This window comes from Pomacea canaliculata, linkage group LG6 (assembly GCF_003073045.1).
Source record: "Pomacea canaliculata isolate SZHN2017 linkage group LG6, ASM307304v1, whole genome shotgun sequence".
NCBI lineage: Eukaryota > Metazoa > Mollusca > Gastropoda > Architaenioglossa > Ampullariidae > Pomacea > Pomacea canaliculata.
Genome location: NC_037595.1, coordinates 22,733,949 through 22,754,421, shown reverse-complemented (window position 1 = coordinate 22,754,421; position 20,473 = coordinate 22,733,949). Strand labels below are relative to the sequence as shown.

Genomic DNA, 20,473 nt, shown 5'->3' with positions numbered 1-20,473 from the left:
ATCTATGATGCGTCTGGCATGACTTCATTCCCTTTATCAGAAGAATTCTTTCTAAAATATCAATGTAAAGGAAACTTGGTCGTCCCCTAAGCTTTTTTCGGTCGTTGGGAGGTTAAGGTATTTGTTAACTCACTTTTCTTGGGGCTAGCTTTTCCGTGAGGGTGATGATACTTTCCTCTCTCACTGCCTTACTTTCTAGAACCCTATCTATAAAAAAGTCATGAACTCTTTAACAAAGGGCAACTGAAGAAAGTTCGCTGCGCCACATAAGCCTAAACCCATAACTAATGAGACGATATATTAAATAATAAAAACAGAATGAACACAATAAACCAGAACTTAAAGAAAAAGTGCAGCATAGAAAAAATATCCAGCACGAATGCTGCACGATCAGCTACAAGAGTGAGGATCGCGAACTCCGACCACGAACTTGTAAATACACGTCCGTGCTCCGACAGGAACAATCAGTCCCCCACTTTACGGCTCCAAGAATGCCTTTTCGTGTAACTGACGGAAAAAAAACTCGTCTCGCTATACTGAACTAAAATAAATGCATTTATTTTCCTTGCATCATGATACGCATGCTCAATTAACACCACAGGTCGTGGAAGCCGCTTCCCTCGCCATTTTAGGTAAGATAAGAAACAGCGGCAGACAACCGGTTTGAAGAAAATGGCAAGGACTGGATTATAGTTCTTCTTCACAATGTTTCAAGTTTTACAATAAATCGCTGGAGAATAAAGCGCTCTTTTGTAATAAATAGTTATATACTACTAAATACTTTAAAAAATATAATTTTTTAATTTTTACACAGAAAGTTAGCTCTATGAGCAAAGAAGTGGTTGATGAGTTATCGAGAACACCGAACGCATCCAATTAAAACACAGAACCGATTTCGGATCCAGCATCTGGGGCAGGGACGGCAGAAATAAACACGCCATTGCCTTCTGCTGCAGGGGAGTGGGAATCTGAACGTGGGTGGTGGTAACCATCCCCTAATTGTTGCTAATCAAGGACGCCAAGTAGGAGCGGTGGCAGCTAACGGCCGTTCCCGCTAGTGTCAAAAGTGGGGCAGACTGTGATAGTTGTTGCTGAAGCTGTTGGACCAGTCGGGCAAACCTTTTGGGGTTCGGAGGATGAACTCGCACCTTATTGAGTGAAACCACTTTGTCAGTGTGGAAGTGCTTTGGAGAAATGTAAGTTCAGCTTTAATTGTTGTTCCTATTCTTATTATGCACGTTTCTTACGAAAAGTCTTCTCTAAATGTCCGTAACCGTAGCTATTGACTTGTAGAAAAAGTAACCCCTGAATGGTGTATAATAATAATTTCATTAAAAAAAAACCTTGATGAAGCTTAAAGTAATGAAAGGATGTTTCATTTGTTTGCGTTCGCAGCAACATCGTGAGGAACATTCTTGCACCTGCGTAATACTTTCCTTACCTCACCTCTCTCGCTGTAGTGTGTAAGCTAGAATAAAGGTACACAGAGGCTGATGCCACAGCAACAACTGACTCAGGTAGTGATTATAGTGGTTGTAAAAATAGCAGCATCTATTTTGGCAAAGCCTGTTGTGAATCAAAGGACCGGTATGCGGGTGGCAGCAGTGTGTGTGCAAGCATTTAGAAGACTGGGTATTGTGGTGAGTAAACTACAAGGTGTATTCAAATAAAGCAAACAAAAGCAACTTATCGTTTAAATAGTAGCAGCTCATCAGAAAATCAGAATAATATTAACAAGCATCAAAATGTTGGGAATATTTCTGGATGCCTAATATTTAATTCTGCAGTGGTCTGATGAAATTAAATAGCAAGCATGTTAAAAACTCCTTATAGTTAATACATATTTCTTTGAAATGATGTGTACTAGGAATATTAGGAAGAAACTGCAAGCTACAAAGAGTATAGAGTACAGATGTAAAATAAACAACATAGGATAATGACAGAGATATAAAATAAACTATATATGATAGTCACACAGTTTGTCATCCTTTGTAACTTTGTGCCTCTTATATTATGTAAATAAAATATGCCAACTGAGTAAAATGTTAAAGATTTTGTTAGTGTATCATGGTGGATAGTATATCAGCTGTTAGAACTGTCTGCAGCCATTTTATGTACATGTTGACTCTTGTGTGTGAATGGGAAAGAGCACATTATATACAGTCACACATTTCCATCTAACCCACTCCCACCTACCAAATGTTACACCTACACACATTGGTAAGCATTGATAGGTTAGGAATAGAGACTACAGATACAAGACGGTAACCTCTGTGAACTTATTTGTGCATTTGAAGGTTCTATTTCCTTTCGATACTTTTACTGCTGCTATAGAATGCATTTGCAACAAAAGTGGTCATTTATTACTGGAAACATTGAACAGCTATAAAAAGGCAGGCCGTTGGGAAATGGGAGGGAATTGTTTCTTTTGAGTTTACTTTGTCACTGTTAGTAAGAAAGGGCATTCTACAACATTTTATGAAGATGATACTAGGTGACTCATTTATAATAGTTCCACTTCTAGGTATACAAAACTTGGGAAAAGAAAGATGGCAAGAGAGAGGAAAAAAAAGCAATACCCTCACAGAAAGCTAGATCCCAAATAAATATGGTACCAAACATCTTGCTTCTTTAAGATCCAAAGGCTGTCTTTACCTTTTCACACAAAGTGGTATCAAGAAAGTTTTGAAAACTTTGAAAAAAAAATCATAGCTTACCAAGAATTTTATTTTTACTTAATTTTTAATTGAACTCTACAGCTCACTTGAAATCCTATATAATTTAGCAGTAAGCCCTGCCTTTTGAGAGGACCTACATGTAACACCATAGTTTAGTAACTCTTATTATTATATCTATAAGCCATGGGGTCCCTGTTGTGTGTGAATGAGAATGTGAGTGAAAGAGTGACTGTGTGTGTGAGAGAGTGTGTATGCCTGTGCACCTGTGCATGTAAATATGAATGGCTTTCTTTATGTCTATCAATCTTTATTATGGAAAGTGGCAGAAATCTATAAAATCAATTGTCTTGTTTTATGTGTCGCAGATTTGTGACCAGTAACATCTAAAGACCATTTAGGGCCAGCCATTGCGATCAGAGGGAAAAAAATGACAATGCACAGAGTATTACTTGCACTTGCTTTGGTGAACATGCTGCCACTGCTGTGGGCACAGAATTCTGCTGTGGATCGCTGGAATGTACAAGACTATCCTGATCCTCATTCATATGACACATTCAGGTTATGCCAGCGTGGCAATCAGTCCAACATTTGTGACCCCAATGGCATTCTCTCCAGGCAGGAAGGTAATGTTAAGAATAAACTTATTTGAAATGAATGTATTTTTGCACAGGATACAGTAATGATTTTTTAAATTTGTTTAGAGTAGATGGGGAAATTATTGTTTGGCTTTTTTATACTTTATGTGGAGATAAGATTAGAGACATCAGTTTTATACTTGAAACTTTGAACTAACTTCACAAACTACGCTGTCATTGAATATTATTTGTACTAAGACATATAGCATACACTGCATCCACATGTTCTCTTTCACAAAACAAACAATCAAAATCTGCCCGTGGGCTTCCTGAAATTTTGTGCTGAGCCCAAAACAATTTTTTTTAATAAACATCACAAGCTACTGGTAGTCACCCTTTAAACTGTGAACTATTTCTATTCAATTTATCCTTACACTCCTCTTCACCAGACTTCATCAATAGAGAACACATCAAGCAGTAGTTTCAACATATTAAAATTCTCCAACCGAACACTGCATTCAAACAGTCATAAGCAATCCACCAGTGGGATAAATGTTCACTGTTCCACTGAGAACATTAAGACATCTGTGTTAAATTCTCCAACCTGAGATTTTTCTACTAGGCAGAGTTTAACATCCAAGTTTATGGACGTAACTAGTTCCATCTACTGTTTTGTGTAGTCAGAGAAACTAGCCACACTTAAGTTTTCTGACATCCAGCAGTCTTCTCCTGGCTTACATAATCTCTATACAGGAATGTTAACCAATCATATACATTCCACTAAAGATATGAGGGCTGTTACTTTCCCTGAATTTATAAAAAGTGCCACAGCACTTCGTGATCCCCTGAGGAATATAATTGACAAGGTAAATAGAAACACTCCCGCTCTGTTTATATTAAAAACAGGGAAGATGCGTGGGTTCCCCTTACTGGCCAGAGGATTGATTCATAAGCCATTTACACAGGTAAATTGACTCATATAGAGCTTTCTTCCTACTGGGGGGGTAAGACACAACAGAGTTTATATATTTGTTCTTCTGGTGGTTCCTTGACTAGACAGGAATACAGTCAAAAAAGATTCACAGGTTTGCATACACATTGCACGTTTTCTTTCCAACTATCCATTTGGGAATGCTCTAACAATGCTAAGATGTTACAGCAATGCAGTGAACTCTAGTCAGCTCTTGTTCACTCACATGGACTTGACATTTACTAGCCGTCAGTTCGCATTCACACACAGCCATTCTCACTAACAACACACACCTGTGTGCACAACCAAGGGAGCTAACTCGGGTCTCTGCAATTATGACCAGATGATTGTGTTTCAGCCGATGAAGTGGACAGCTTGATCAGGAGTGTTTATCGAGAAACTCGTTGTGGGTGTCGCAGTTGTATCGATGAGAGCCGTGGCTACATCATTCGTGTTGCACTCATGCCCCGCATGCAACGCATCTTGAGGTGAGTTTTTTGCATCAAGGAATTTCAGCAAGGAGTATCGAGAACTTATAAGAGGACAATAACTAGAGATGTAATTGTTTTATTACTCAGCACCCCAAGATATTTCCCAATGTTTCGTTTTAAGATATCCATTTTACAAATAAAGCATCTGATAGGTCTGTTTCCATTTTTCTGTGTTGCATATGCCAGCCAGAACAATGACACATATGCCTTGCTGCACGATGCAAGACAGTATGCCTACACTTTGTCACGCCGCTGGATGATGAGTGGATCCTGTAATGAATCACTTCTTATCCTGTTCTCAAAATTTGATGGCATTGTAAGTATTTACTAATCATAATTCAATATTCTACTTTTTTAAAATTAAATATTTCAGTATTGTTTCAACTGCTAAGTGTTTGTGTCAGTTTTAAATGTATGGATATAAAAAGAAATTCCATTTTTAAAAAAATAATTGCTTAGATCAGTGACGGCTCTTTTTGAAAATGAGAAACGATATGTGTTTCATGGTTTTCCTGTTGCCTGCAGCTGTACACCTTGACTCTGCCTCATGCACGTTTAAGGCTGAGTGACCAGCATGTAAACAGAATAATGCTAAATGTACGCCCACTTTTTGACGACGATGATACAGTGGGAGAAGGACTAAAGGAAATGATTCTGCGGTACAGGTAGGTACTTGTACAAGTACAAGCAGTCCTTGACTTGACATGTTTTGAGATCATTGTTTTGTGCGCTCATTATTATAATAATAAATGTGATTTATATAGTGCATAATCATTTTTATAAAGGAGCATGATCTGAGCACTTAAGAGAAATAGGAGACATGGACAGAAGAAGAAATAACTGTGCAGACAAATAATAAAGGACAAACATAAAAGACACAAAGAGGAGTCTGGGAACAAATAGTAAGGATGGAGAGTGTCATAAATTTGAAGGAAGATGAGCAGGCAGACTAGCCAATTGACTATAATCACAACTATGTTGATTGTTTTAAGGAGTAATGCTCTCAAGTATTTGAAAATATCTGAAAATAACAATCCCACACAATCTCGCAGTCGCCACTACTTGCATACCCCAAAAATTCTCTTTCACAGGCACATACAAACATGCAAATACAAATACGCTCTCTTTCACATGCACTATACACTACCCTCACATTTGATTTGTAGACAGTAAGATTTTTTCATTGTTTTAAATATATGGCATTATCCATCATTGTACTATGGTTTACAGGATGGCATTGGAGGGAAAGACAGAAGAAGCAGTACGTCCTCAACCTTGGACTGAGAAAAGTACAAGTGGTGCAAGTGGATTTTCCTCTCCATCTTTCATACCTCTTATCTTGTTTCTTATGGCTATTCTCTTCATTCAGTAATCAATAGAAAGATTTTGATAGACATGAGCATCAAACCCACCATTTCATTACAGTTTGCAGTTACTTTAGAAAACAAGAGGACTGTTAAAGTTTAGCCCCCCTGACACCTCCCCCTCGTTCCCCTGGCTATTTTAACACTCAACCAATCAAAGCTCCAACCCACCCTTAAGACAATAATCATCAAAGATTTGATCACTTCTGGCAGTTGTGTGGTCACAGGAAACCAGTGGTTATGGGGTTAATGCTCGAGACATTTGAACTTTGGTCATGTTAAGTCCAGACTTGTTTGTCAGTACATCTGCCAATACAATAGGACTTTGGTGCTGTTTGGAGGTTTGGCATTTAGCCCAATTGATACTCCTAATGCAGTGGACTGATTGCTTTAATAGTTGATTTAAATCTATTTGAATTAAATGTACAAGAATCAATACAATGCAACTTTATTAATCCGCAAGGGCAATTACAGGTATGATGCAACGCCAGCACACTAGAGGGAAGATTATGTAGGAGATTAAAGGGAATAGATTCTGGCGACATACACACACACATGTGCACACACACCCACTCATACAGTAACACAGCAACAGGAGGTTCAGTGGGCACCCCGCACAAGGTCACCTCAGGCTGACACATCATCACAGCTAGTTCATAGTTTGGTTCATTACAAAAAAAAGGCTTGGCTGTCTACAGAATCTTAAGTGCCTTAAGCAAAACATTTCTTAGGAAATTGTTCAGACATAGCATGTAGTATTCTGTAAACTGCCCTTTCATCATCTTTAGTTCACAACAACTTTCCTTTTAAACAAAATGTTGATATTTTAGCAGTTCTTATTTTTAGCAAAGCTTATTGCTTGCAAAGTCAAAGTCAGCAAAGAGGTGTGCAGAATAAATATTTTATTGTTATTTTCATAAGGTGCTTCTGCTATAAATTTATTGTTAATTTACGTTAAAGTTAATTTACATGTTGTGGTCAGCATTAGTAAATTTCATTTACACAGCAACCTGTGATGGCATTTATATTTTTGTGATATCAGTTTTATGCCAAAGTAGACTTGTTTTTGAAAGAACAGTTTGTGAATAAGCATAGTTTTTTTTTCTTGGAAGTCTGCAACTTACCATCATGCAAACTGCAGACGACGTTCAAGTGCTAATAACATCAAGTAACAGAGTTTCAGTTAAAAAAAAAGAGGAAAGTTTAAAGCCACTTAAAAAAGTTTTTGTTTAGTCATTTCATGAATTTATGTTAAATTTTCAGTTGTATATTTTGAAAAATGAACGTACTTCAGGTTTTCATGTTCATAGCTATGAAGTGGTGTGCTATTTATTGATGATTCTTTTAGCTTGATATTGTGTTTGTGCAGAACTTGTTCTTTAGCATGCTACCTACTACAGGGTTCACCAATTCTTAGAGCAAGATCTCAGGAGTGAGTGGTTTAGATATGGATGTTTAAGAGAGAAATGTGCTTTTTTTGTTGTTGTTGCTGTCATGTTGTTTTGGAGAAATTGTTTTCAGCAGGTGCACTGATGATTTTGAATTTGTAAGTAGATCTTATGAAAGAGAAATAGATAACATACATATCTGACAAGAGTAGATGATAGGTATCTGTTTGTTTAATGGAACGTGGCATTATGAAACTGTAGTTTAGAGTTAATATCACCATGGTTGCACAGGCTTTCTTTTCTAGCAGACCCATGTCTAATTTCTCAAACTGAGCTGGTTTGAGATGGACCTCAAGCTGACAACTCGTCACCTTTCACTGAATGTTTGGAATCCATAAGAATGGCAGTCAAATTTATGTGAGGCCAAAAAAACCTCCATATCTGGTAATAAATAAGTTAAACTCTTAAATGCCTAGTTGCTGGAGAAAACATAGTTTTTAAATTTCTGATTCAAGTTAAAGAGCAGTCTTTAAAGTTAGGGAGTTAGGGCTTTTCTTCAATGCTGTATGCTAAAATAACAAAATTGTATTTCTGGCATTAGAAATAAAATTTATTTTGTGAATTGAGCCAAATTATATATATGAAGCAATGAAAACAGTACTCTGTGCATTTGTTAGATGTTATGATATGCTTCTCATTACATGCTTACTTTGTAAGTGTTGCATTTTCGTAAATTCTTAGGAAGTTGAATCCATTCTCTGCACGCTTTCTCTAAGCAGTGTTTTGAGTCTGTTGATTTTATTGGCTGATATTGCTGTTTGTTTTTGAAGAGAGGACAGCCATTTTGTTAATACATTATATAGAATATAGATGTTGTAAAGGGATGCTTAAGATATTTCATGTTTTAAAAAGAGCTGATCTGTGCATCATTTCTCTTATACTCATTTTATGGTGCTATTTTCTTTTTGAAAAGTAATTTGGAGTTGGGTTGTTGAAGAAATAAAGCTATATAGCATATCTTTCAATGTATTATTTAAAGAAGTAAGGAGTTTTTCAAATGTCATGTGAAAGTATACTTACTAGTGTCACTATTAGTTCTTTGCCTGTTCAAGATGATTTACAAACTTTTTCCCCAAAGAAGTTCTGAATAAGAGTTCAACGTGGTTGCCTTACTGACTCAGTATAAAACACCAACAACCACTAGAAACAAAAACCCATCTCCAAGACAAATCAGAAGACAGGGGGACATTTTTAATTGCCTGTTTAACTTTGCAGATTACATGAGTAAGCAAAGGTTAAATTTTAGATGTAACAGAAACAGTTCTATCATGGAGTGGTATTTTGGGTAATGTGGCTATACACCTTGCTTTGCCTCAACACTGAAGAAGCAAGAGGACCTGTGATTATTTCACTGAACAGGGCGAGCCTCATAATAATATGGTCAATTTCAGACATTCTTAAAGCCGAGTAAAAAATGTTTGTATGGATTGCTTTTTCAAAATGCCTGTTTATAAACCATTAAGTTTACAATGCTTCCCACCAGAGTATTCAGGATTATGCAGATGCGAGGCTTTAAACATGCCCTTTGGTCCCTGCAGGAGCAGACATGCTACATCGGGTTTTGATTAAACAACACAATGAAAAACATTAAATACATGGTGTAAATAGAATCACTACGGACTAAGTACAGAAAACTAGCCTAGCATTGGGATGACAGCTGATGTGAAAATTGTGATCTGATAATAAAACTGGGAAAAATATGATACGCAGACATAACATAGATTCATTCCATTTTGTGAAAGATTAGTTAGGAAATATGATCATTGGTGAATGATGGCATTTTGTCAATTATTCTGTGGATGCACAGTATGCACTGGTCGGTGGTTAAAGCAGATGCAAGGGTAAGCCATTCAGTTGTTTTTACCGATACACATAGGGCATAAAGAGATAATTTTTATATATTATTATGATTAGTCTCTATGCTTCTCAGTCTGTTGCAAAGTGTTTAGATCCACCCAAGCAGGTTGAGGGCCAGAAGAATTGTGTTGATAATGAGCCCAATAATTCCAATGTAGCCAAATGCACCACGGTTACGCTTGCTTGGATCTGAAATTGGAACTAGCTTGTTAAATATCTGCAAAATTCAAATGCTTAAATTTTTGCTCATCTTCCTTATTGATCATGTGAATAAGATAATTATAATGTGCAAGATACCAAGCAAAAGGAGATAACGCAAAGTAAAGGAATGAGCACTTTAGAATATGGATAGATAATGCAGATTGCTTCCCAGATACTGCATTGCACAAATAGAGAGAGAGAGAAAAAAAAAAGTTAAGACCTGAAATACTGGATTACAATGTTGATAAAATTCAAACCTCCAGTGTAGTAGCCAAATGCATAGACAACTCGACCCAAAAGGAAGATAACTCCAAACACAGCACTCAGTCGCTATGGAAAATAGCAAGACATATTACTATAAATTGATAGGAAAAAACTTGAGTAAACAGGTCCAAATTTGAAACACTAATGAAAATATTTGGACAAACATAGCACAGATACAGATAACTATAGCACATAGCACATATTCACTGATAACTCAAAATGTTAAGTCTTTGTACACTATATAATGCAAATAGAATGTATGACAATGTTTTCAAAGCTTCAACTACATCAGTCTAGCATTAACTCACCGGGAACTGCAGACCACCAAGAATGAGGAATGCCAGAAAAGCCGGAATATTTTCAATCCTGAAAACAGGAAGAAATGGCAATGACCAGGCCAGCAAAACATACTTTACCATTCTTGCTATTTTTCATTCACATAAAAATACAAACTATGAGTACTGAGGATACATTCACTGAACAGTTTTGCTGTATTTTCCCCAGCAGCTAAACCAAGAAAATCAAGTTTTATTTTTTTAAGCAATAGTGAGTGAGAACAAGGCTGTGCCTAACTGGCATAACAGCTTTCATAAATCTACTGTTTCTTGACGTACTTTGTGATGGCTGTAATTGAGATGCATTTTATTCCTGCGTGCTCATCATGGACTGAGCTCTGGTTTCTTCTGTGCTTTTGGGTCTGGTCATATGAATTATGCAGTGTATTATTCTTCAATTTTTCATAGCCTTGCCACTGTCAACCATTATTTGTTTACTTCCAGCATTCATATGGAAACTACATAAACCTCTATATACAGATAAATGGAAACTACATTTACCTCTCACTGCTGTATTTGCCAGTCTACAGTTATTTTAAACTGATTTTTTTTTTTTTTTTTTTTTTTTTGTGTAAAAGAGTTATTCTGGTTTAACTGCATCTGTCTGAATTACAACTATAGGTTTTGAATCTACTGCTTTTGAGACTGCATACAGTGTGCTTTGTAGGAATTCAGCAGGCATGCAGGCACATGTTTCTGATCATGAAATTTGTGAAGAGGAGAGTTGGGAGGATAAAGCAGACTTGAAAAAGATCAGTAGAGAGTGCGGCTGGAATCACATGAGCCTGACTGAGGGGAAGATGCCCAAAACCGGGTCTGCTGAAGAGGAACTGCTGCGGTCCTATGCTCTCCAAGGAGTAGCAAGAAAAAAACTAACCTAACATGTACAGCACACATGCTTCATTTATCATCTGTTGTTACTATTATTTAAAACCAAACTTTAATAAAACTGACATAGGGCATGCATCTAAAGGAAGAGAAGAAACAGCAAAATCCTTGAACTGCAACATAAACTAGACCTGCTTCACACACAACACTATACTTTAGAGCAGTCTGTAAAGCTAGAACAGAATCAAGTATAGTCAGAAGTTCCTGAAAGTGTTGGAGAAAGATGAGGTCACTGGTGTTGCCTTTTTTGTAGGCTATAACATCAAAGTGAACCCCCAGAACAGCTGGCAGGAGAGAGAGAGGCTCTAACTGTTGAATATCTACTCTGGCAGTTTGTAAGTGCAACATGGAGTGATAATGGTTTTGTTCCTTGGTATGAATGTTTTCTAGCTCTATCTCTGGAAAGTATGGAAACATTCATGCATGACTCTGTGTGTGTGAGAGAGAGTTGCCAGTTCACCATTGTCAAAACAAAGGACAGGCTAGTGATGTTTATTTCCCCAAAGGATGGGGTGTGGGGTGGTCATGTGCACCTGACTACAAGCTCTGAAATAACAGAAGGTTCTCTTCTTGATCTTCTTTGCTCTCACTCTCACAAATTACATCATAATCACACATACAAATTTCACATCATTCATCATTACTTACGTGTTCTGATGGACACGCTGAATACAGTTGAAATCATTGCTTACTGGACTGTATAAATTGGGGTACTGTACAAGCAAGAGAAACAAAAAAATGCAATTCTTTTCATATCTAAAAGCATCAATTCCCTATTCAGTTGCTGAATTCCTTTTGCTCCTCTGGATTAACATCAAAAATCCAGTTCATTATACAAAATCTAATAATGGAATTTAAGACTAATATCCCAGCTTTGGCACTAAAGTTTAGGAACAAATTATACAGATCTTTGTTTAGAGGGACCAGCAGTTAATGCTCCATTCAACTAATGTTATACTGAAACTGGATGGAACTTCAAATTCAATCTGTTGACTTTACATAATATTAACTCATGCAAAAAACCAAAACCAAACACACACACCCCATCCCCCCCAAAAAAAAACAAACAAAACCAACCCAACAAATCCTAGAATACTCCTGTCATCTGGATTGTTAAAGACAGTTTGTTAATGTTAACACACAAGGCCATGCCCCACTCCCTTCTGGTCAGTCTGCTTAGCTTCACTCCCCTCTGTTTAATGGAATCATACCTGATATGGGGTGTATCAGGGGTGTAGTGGAAGAACTTTTGGTACCCTGGTAGATGTTTCCTCTATATAGGATGGCCAGGCACACTGGCCTAGGGCTGAAATCCAACTCTCACTGCTGATTCATTATACTAAACCCAGGGTTCCCAGGGATCAGGGATGGTGCCAAAAAAGGACCTTAAAAGGACCTTTCATGCATTCGTAAGGACCTAAGTGACAGTCATCAATGCTTAAGTTTTTCTCTTGTGTGGTCGGAAAGATGTATTATTTATGAATCTGTGGTCTTCTCTATGTTCTCAAATACATGTATTTCTAGTAATAAATAATCAAAGAGTTAATTTTGATGCCTGTCTGCCATATTTAGATTAGATAACTTAAAAAGTGTCCTTAGCGCGCTGATAACATACACCGTTAATGTTCCAAGTTTTCTAGAAATCTAAGTAATAATAATTGCAAAACCTGAAAGCCATTCTTTGGTATAATACAAAAGTCAGTTCACGTGTCTCTCTCTCGCACACACACTCTAACGGGAAGAGAGAGAGAAATAGAGCTATGCACAGTAGTACTAGAAGATCAAAGTTCAAGAAAGAGTAAGTTTCTAAAGACCTTTTGAAAAAAGAGCGTTTTTTGAGAATACGGAAGGACAACTAGTGTTGTACAGATGTGTAGACGAAACATTTTCTTGTGACTACAAGGAATGCCAAGGCTTGGAGGATCAGACGAGGAATGAAAAGAGTGTGATCCTAATGCTAAACCAAAGATGGAATGAGTCGAAACTGTCAAGCATTACAGCCCATTTATTTTTGTTAACCTTGAGATATTATTTAAGCATTCTCATTATACATACATGTAACACATGCAAACATATACTTATACATAAACAGCATGATATACTAATACACATAAGATTAAGATTACAAAATGACAAAGCAATCCATCTACTATAAGCAAAAGTTTCATTGATGAAATTCAATTCTTTGTCACCCCTACAGCTTTACCAATACTAAACAATACAATTTCTTTACACAACCTAATTTCCTCTAAATAGTTCTGTTTTTTTAACATGTTCCATAGCATACATGTACAGAATTGTGCAGGCTTATTTAAAACTGAAATAAACATTAATTCTGAATGTCACAATTCAACACCTTTTAATTTCTTCCTGTGATCTATCAATGTCTGACTGAATCTTTGTTATCTCCTTCTTCTTGTCTTTGGCTAACAAACGCATGTTGTTAGATCTTTCAATAAGTGAAAAACTTTTTTGCTCTTCAGCCTGGAAACTATGTCTGTCAGCCAGTTCCAGCAGGTGTCGTTCTTCAGCACTGGTGGTCTTTTAGCCTTTTGTGAGTATTACCAGCTCATCTCCTAATCTCTTCTGTGGACCTGCTTTTCTTCTGTTTCCTTCTGCTGCTTCTGCTCAGAGAGGTAACGTTCATACCTGCCATAGGCACTAGAAGCGGATATTATCAGTGGTTTGGAGATCTCAACATTTTCCACCCCTCCCACACTGTGAATATGATTAAGAATTACTCTGCGTGCTTTTAGTGCAGTCTGGCTAAGATTGTCAGCTACTGTTTCTTTGTTGAATGAAAATCCTCTTTCCACTGTAGCTTGACCATGAGAGAGTAGGAGTAACTGTCTGACAACAGACCACAACACCTGAAACTCTGCTTTTCCAGCAAGGGCATCATAAAACCAACTATCCACTATAACTGTCAACTTACTGGACACAGAGCTGGTCGGTGCCGTCTGATTTTGAGCGGGCTGTGGATGTTCTCGATGACGAAAGTAATCAGTTACACAAAAGCGCGCATCTTTCAGAAATACTTTTATTTGCCTTTGGTGTCTTTCGGTAACCATGTGCTGTTTCAGAATACTTTCGCCCATTGATGAAAGATTCAGAGATATTTTGCAGGCAGCACATCGTGCCAAATGTTTATCGCTCGAGTCTTTTATTAACCAATCTTTATACTTGTCTTCCTTTAGCCACTTCTCCTGAAAAGAGCACTTCCCCGGCATCTTTCAAATTGTTAAGCAGACAAAGAAATGTGGTCGACACGACGAGAGTGAACTCGCGAAAGGCCGAAACGGACGTTCCCGCCGCGAGCGAGACTGGGTAGTCATGTGATTAAAATAGCAATGCGGCGAAAAATCGTCGGTATTTTGCACCAAAGTCGACTCTGGAAATAAATTTGTGGTGATATTTTATCGATAAAAGGACTTAAAAGGGTCACAGAGAAAATGTAAGGGCCTGTGTGAGAATTTGAAAGGACCGAACGGCAAATAAAAGGACTTAAAAGGCCTTTCGGCGAAAATTCAATATAAAAGGACTTAAAAGGACCTTGCAAGGACCTGGGAACCCTGTAAACCCTGGTACTCTATCTCACCACAGTGAGGGAGTGATGCTGATATGACACATAGATGGAAGTCTTCTCTGGTAAAGTCAACAGACAGGCCTGAGGTGCTCTAAGAGGAATCAAAGGCCATCATGTCCATGACTGAGGGAGAGCCTGTGGATCTCAGCTGTCAGCCACCCCAATGAAGGTGGTGTGATGCTGACTATGGTCTTTGGGCATGATGTGGGAATCCTAAGCAAAATGAGCTCTAAGACCATGATTTATCATCAGACAGATATCTCAATATGGTGTTGTCTGACTCTTTTGCCAGGCAGGGTCAAGCCAGGCCTTCATCCTCAAGAGGGCCCAACTCAGTGACTGGTGGCCCTGCAAACTTGAGCAGCAGGGAAAAGCGAGTAAAGCATGTCAGACATGGCATCTGGCAGTGCTGACATCTAATGCCACAAACAGCAGTTTTGAGTATATCCCCACCAAGATCTCCCTACAAGGAGAAGTTCTCATCACCAACTGCTACAACCCTCCACTTAGACTTGACCTTAACCATTCAGCTTTCAACAGCGCAACACCTGTTTGTCAGTGATTTCAACAGCCACTCACTGGGAATGGGGATATGGCAGTGTAGACTCAAGAAAGACAAAAACAAAGACCCAAAGAAAAAAACCAGCCTATTCATCTGCCTGAGCAAGACCCTCAAGTGATCAACGTGCTTGATGTGGTACCTGGAAACCAACCACCTGATCACCATAGAACAGATGGCCTTCAGGGCTTCAAGAACTGGAACACCGAAGACCAGGTCATTTACTTAAGTGGAGTCAATAAAGAAGAAGGTAACTGACCTGTCCTAATCCTTCAACAAAGTCTCAAAGAAGTCTTCTCCTGAAGCTACTAACTGCAGATATATGTTCAATTGGGTCAAGAGTTTCCTCAGCGACCAGAACACAAAGGTCAAGCTTAACAGTCTCTTCCTGAAAATTCAGGATGGCATCCCACCCTTTTCATCATATTCATCAACATCACAAACAACCTCTCCAGATACATCTCCCCAGCACTTCATACTGAAGATTTTGCAATATGGAATGCCTCTGAATCCTCCCAAATTGCAACTGTCAGGATGCAGAAGCCATCAGCCACACCTCCAGATGGCTGACAAATTAGTGTGTCACTATCAATAGCCTGAAGACAACACCACCCTCTTCTCCTTCTCAAATCAATGAACAGTCAGGAAGGAACTAAAAAAATACCTTAGAAGGCTCTAAAACACCATGAATAAATGGTCTCACTGCGTTTCATAAAAAATATATCCATCAACAAATTTACTTTTTCCTTGCAATGCACTATAACAGCTTCTATACGCTTCATCTTAGATAAGAACAGATGACTTTGCATAACAGGCAAAAAAAAAAAAGTGATAAAACATCTCAACTGGACAAGAAAGATCCACTGACTTGTGCAATACAAATGTTATCACACTCATCTCCATAGCATCAACCAGCATTGTTATCATGGTGGAAGTTGATTGCACCATCTAGTCTGTCCTCCCCATGTAAAACTTGATACGAATATAAGGGTGTTTTCTACCTCAGAAAATTGACTCTATGAAATGGGCTTAAATGGCTCTTTGAAATGGGCTTAAATAGTTATGATTTAAGATATTAATATTATATTAATTGTTCGTTTGAACATACTTCTGTTGAGGGTTTGTTATCAGAATCTGGATGCGTGCGCATTGTCAGTGTCATTACATCCTCATTACACTTCTAGGCTAACTGCATCATAAATCCACTACCATAAACTCGCTTAAATTCTTCTTTGAATTCGAAGGACAGATTCACAAAAAACCCAGCGGTCAAACGTTTAGTGAATATCTGGATAATGTTAAAGACAATTCTAGGATAATTGACATATATTTCATATTTGTGAAACAAATCCTCCCTGAAAATGTGCTGAGTCATTAATTCATTTTAAAATGCCTAGCACGGTAAGTTACTTTCCAGACTATATATCGTACTTACAGCAACATTGAACTTTTTTCTGGCTTTCATTACTTGCATAGCCATCCAGTTTAGCAATACCCATGTTGCAACAACAACTAAGACAACGTAGCCGAAATCCGCACTGACAGTGATAGTTGCCATGATGTTGATGCCGCTCGTTTGATTCGAAGCGATGGGAGGCAACTCAGCCTGTCAAAATGGTCGCAAGAAGTTCCCGCCCCCTTTTCTCTTGACGTTTAATCGAAAGCTGAAACAAAAACTGGAGAAATAAAAATTGCGAAAAGCAAAAATTTTCATATGGCAATATAAATTTATATAATTCCCAACAAAATGTCATCGCCTTATTTATTTGGTGCGATACTATCATCTACTGCGAATCTATGATGATTTGTGTGTATGCTAGATGTCAGTCGTTGTCACTACCGCATGACCAACATTGTTATTCAGCGCAATGTAAACTTCAGTTCTGCAGTCTGAAATGTAGAAGTTTAGGTAAACATGTAGGTGTGTTAAAAAAAGAAACAAGCGCACTTTGCCGAAACCTTAGTTGAAGAATTACGGAGGCGATTTCACAGGTGACGTCTGCTGCGACGGAAGCAGAAAACTCAGTTTACTTTAATTTCTAAAGAATAAGGTAATGTCTTATTGTTGAAATCCTTATCACAAGTAGACAGAAATCAGACATCGAAGTCTCTTTATTTTAAAATATTTGTATTTAATTATATCAATTGTTATTTATTGGTCAACATTTTGTAATCGACACCCATTTTAACTATTTTCGTTACACGAAGTCGTCGATTTCTTGAAATCCTAGGCACTGGTTTGAGTACGTGGAAAAGGGAAGTCCTAGTCCATCCATTTACCCCCTTTTTAAAATCCATCCATCCCATCTTTTGTGTTTACCCCATTGTGAGATGTATCTGTGATGTATTCAAATTCTGTTATTTATAATTAGGATAAGGATGATAGCAGCTGGTGATCTGTCGTGGTTTTAACATGTATAGTTGGTTTGTATCGGTATACATGATATATTTTGATCAACTAAGTCTAAACTGATGTTGAAAAAGCCCCCATATTTTGACTGGAATGCTCATTTCTCTTTTAGTCTTTACTTTTTTCTTATACACCATTTCCTCATCATATCATCGTTTCACTTCTCATTATTATCTCCCATAGCAGCATCACAAAATCACATATCCTATATCATCTGTCATAGCATTTTTAACAAATACTACTTGAGATATATTTAGGCTTAGGTACAGATCTTTTAGCCAGAATTGATTGTCTTAAAGCAGAATTCTTCAGACTGATGTTTTGTATTCCAGATAGAAGACTGTAAGTAATTCAAGATGAGCATGCTAACTGTAGAGGAGTGTGAATTGCTGAGTGATTCCAAGTATCGCTCGTATATCAGTCAAGTGGAAAAAGCACTTAAGAGTTTCGAATATACCAGTGAATGGGCAGATCTCATCTCTGCATTAGGTAAACTTAACAAGGTAAGCAGTCTGAGCTGTTGTAGCTAGTAACATGCTCCTTTAAAACTTATGATGCAAATGATTTTTACAGGATACTTATTTCTAAATAAAATACTGATAGCATATGTGGTACAGCCATATTATCATGTTTACTACAAAGTACAATCTGTACAAGGCCCTCTTAGTACCAATTCTGCTTTACAAAAATTTGGACTTTGCTTGTTGATACTATCTATTCCTCTTCGTGCATCAGGTTGCACATATGGCCTCAACCAGAGTCATGTATAGCACCCACTGATAATAAAAAAGAATTACAATTTTTTTTTAAATCATAGCTTTATTAAATACTTGAAAATCACCAGGAAATTGTGGACATTGTTTTCTTTGTTAAAGGTTTTGCTGAATCATTTGAAATATCCAGTGATACCCAAGAAGGTCACTATTGGGAAGAGGCTTGCCCAATGTTTACACCCGGCCCTTCCCAGTGGTGTTCATCTCAAAGCGCTGGAGGCCTATGATATCATTTTCAAATGTATTGGGACCCAGCGCTTGGCTCAAGACTTGTTTGTCTATAGTGCTGGCCTCTTTCCCCTCCTGGCCTATGCTGCTATGAGTGTAAAGGTAAAAGCATCCTTTCTTAGCTCAAGATACATTTGTGCATCATAATTGTTTCTGCTTCATCATGGCTTATCTTAGACTGTGCCTAGTTTATCTGGAGTAATCACTGATGACATTACAGTCTTGCAAGGCTAGGAGATAGTGAAGGAAGCCAGAGGCAGAGAGCTTGTGGAAAAGTTTGATGCTAAATTGTAGATGATGCAAGTGGCTCAATGAGATAGTTGTGTGTGTGTGTGTGAAAGGGTTGCTGCATAGGACATTTTTGATTATGTAAGATGGTCTATGTAAAGTAAGGTGAGCCTGGCTTTGTCAGGGGTATAGCACAATATGTCATTATTATTATTTGTAATCGAAATTTGTTGTGCACGGTGAACTGAAACATTTGAAGAAATTAGAAGCATACTTTATAAAACAATTGGATGATGATTTGTTAAAGTTTGTTTAATTTTATGGCTTTTAATTTTAATTCTAGCAGTTAGGAAATTATACCAGAAGGAAAATAGATGGGAGATTGTTTTTAGAAGAGATGTTTTGCAGTAATTTTATTATAAGGAAGTTATTTAGTTAACTGCTCGGAAAGCAATTTTAATATTGTTCTTTGAGAAGGAAGTATGAAATGTCTTCTTAGATTAATACAGATAAAAAAATTGTGTTTTTTGATAACTTCTGAGCTATCTTGGGTTTTTTAAATTTTGTATGTAATCTGAGTATTGCATTTGATGCATTCTTTTAAAAAAGATGTTGTTACTTTTCAAGTCTATCCTGCTTCAGTAGTCTTAAAAATGCAGTTAATTGTACGGACCAAAATTTCTTGCTTATAACTGAAAATGAAATCTCAGACACCAGGGGCTGTTATTCAGTGAATAGCATGAATAATGTCAGAATTTTTTCTTTTTGGCTACCAATTAAAACATTGTAACTGGTTGGAGTTGTGTAATCAGAATTCAAAACTGTTGATGCTTCTCTGCATTTAATGGTGCAGCATATATTCCAGCAGTTAAATAATTTTTCATAATTGTTTTTCATCCAAACTCTTGTTCAAGCCGGTGTTGCTGACAGTTTACGAGAAACACTTTGTGCTGCTGGGACGGCAGATCAAGCCAGGTCTAAATGGACTTCTGCTGGGTTTGTTGCCAGGCCTTGAAGAAGGAGCTGAGTATTTTGACAGGTGGGCAAAAGAGATGGCATGTGCTAATAACTGTTTCTATTTTTTTATTTTCTTTGATGACAATAAAGTTATGCAGATATTTTGAATCTATCATGTCAGCTGCATATTTCTAATATACTTAACAAATGCTGGATGCCATAGTCTCCAAGCAATAACTGGTTGTCAGCTGTGGTGTAGGTCAGATGGCATTGGATGTAAATAGTGATTAAAAAAAGTACAACAAATATATAGAATGGTAAAGTGATATGTGATATACACAGCTCCCTCTAAAATAGTGTCTAAAGGTAAGTAATATTAATGTGCATGCAATGTGTCTATGACTATTCTTTTAATCATCCTAGTGAAAATTGTCATCGCTAGAATTCACCATCACTGGTATCTGGTTTAACACTTTGCTAAACGTGCATGACCAGTGAACCAATAGCTGTTAAAGTGAACTCCAGCTTTTGTATATTAATTTTACAAGCACATTTACTTTATTCAAATTTTAGGACAAACTCTCTCTTAGAAGATTTCTGTGAGGCAGCAGAACCCCCTTTTTTCTATACTGGATTATGGGAGTGCATCCTAAGCCTGTCC

The 20,473-nt window shown here is 37.4% G+C and overlaps 3 protein-coding genes across 4 annotated transcripts in view; 2 read left to right on the top strand and 1 right to left on the bottom strand.

Annotated features, from left to right (window-relative positions):
- The first annotated feature begins 882 nt into the window (after window positions 1–882).
- On the top strand, window positions 883–6,630 carry LOC112567267. 2 transcript variants are annotated; one of them, XM_025243894.1, is made up of 6 exons: window positions 883–1,196; window positions 3,044–3,301; window positions 4,582–4,711; window positions 4,901–5,030; window positions 5,240–5,379; window positions 5,945–6,630. In XM_025243894.1, exons 2-6 carry the CDS (start codon window positions 3,106–3,108, stop codon window positions 6,084–6,086), a joined length of 738 nt encoding a protein of 245 aa, XP_025099679.1. In that variant the 5' UTR covers window positions 883–1,196; window positions 3,044–3,105; the 3' UTR covers window positions 6,087–6,630. The 2 variants fall into 2 exon arrangements, with proteins under 2 accessions (XP_025099679.1, XP_025099680.1); XM_025243895.1 differs by lacking the exon at window positions 883–1,196 and adding an exon at window positions 1,532–1,640.
- A 2,066-nt stretch (window positions 6,631–8,696) lies between these two features.
- Window positions 8,697–16,845, bottom strand: LOC112567268 (microsomal glutathione S-transferase 3-like). Its single transcript, XM_025243897.1, has 5 exons — window positions 16,652–16,845; window positions 11,720–11,784; window positions 10,157–10,214; window positions 9,842–9,914; window positions 8,697–9,572 (listed from the first exon to the last, which is right to left on the bottom strand). The coding sequence occupies exons 1-5, from the start codon at window positions 16,772–16,774 to the stop codon at window positions 9,472–9,474; spliced, it is 420 nt and encodes a 139-aa protein (XP_025099682.1). The 5' UTR covers window positions 16,775–16,845; the 3' UTR covers window positions 8,697–9,471.
- A 120-nt stretch (window positions 16,846–16,965) lies between these two features.
- The window catches only part of LOC112567264 (protein dopey-1-like), a 29,122-nt gene continuing 25,614 nt past the window's right edge, over window positions 16,966–20,473 (top strand). The window contains 5 exon segments of the mRNA XM_025243892.1: window positions 16,966–17,267; window positions 17,959–18,129; window positions 18,502–18,729; window positions 19,770–19,894; window positions 20,386–20,473. Of these exon segments, the coding sequence (XP_025099677.1) occupies window positions 17,983–18,129; window positions 18,502–18,729; window positions 19,770–19,894; window positions 20,386–20,473 (588 nt within the window). The 5' untranslated portion in view covers window positions 16,966–17,267; window positions 17,959–17,982.

Bases quoted from the DNA above. Each gene is read 5' to 3' on its own strand.
- LOC112567268 (XM_025243897.1), bottom strand. From the start codon at position 16,774: ATGGCAACTATCACTGTCAGTGCGGATTTCGGCTACGTTGTCTTAGTT. The intron at 11,785-16,651 runs GTAAGTACGATA...TTGCTTGTACAG, and splicing joins GAAAAAAGTTCAATGTTGCT to TACCCCAATTTATACAGTCC. The intron at 9,573-9,841 runs GTTTGAATTTTA...TTCCAATTTCAG, and splicing joins ATTTGGCTACTACACTGGAG to ATCCAAGCAAGCGTAACCGT.
- LOC112567267 (XM_025243894.1), top strand. From the start codon at position 3,106: ATGACAATGCACAGAGTATTACTTGCACTTGCTTTGGTGAACATGCTG. The intron at 4,712-4,900 runs GTGAGTTTTTTG...TGCATATGCCAG, and splicing joins CGCATGCAACGCATCTTGAG to CCAGAACAATGACACATATG. The intron at 5,031-5,239 runs GTAAGTATTTAC...TGTTGCCTGCAG, and splicing joins TCTCAAAATTTGATGGCATT to CTGTACACCTTGACTCTGCC.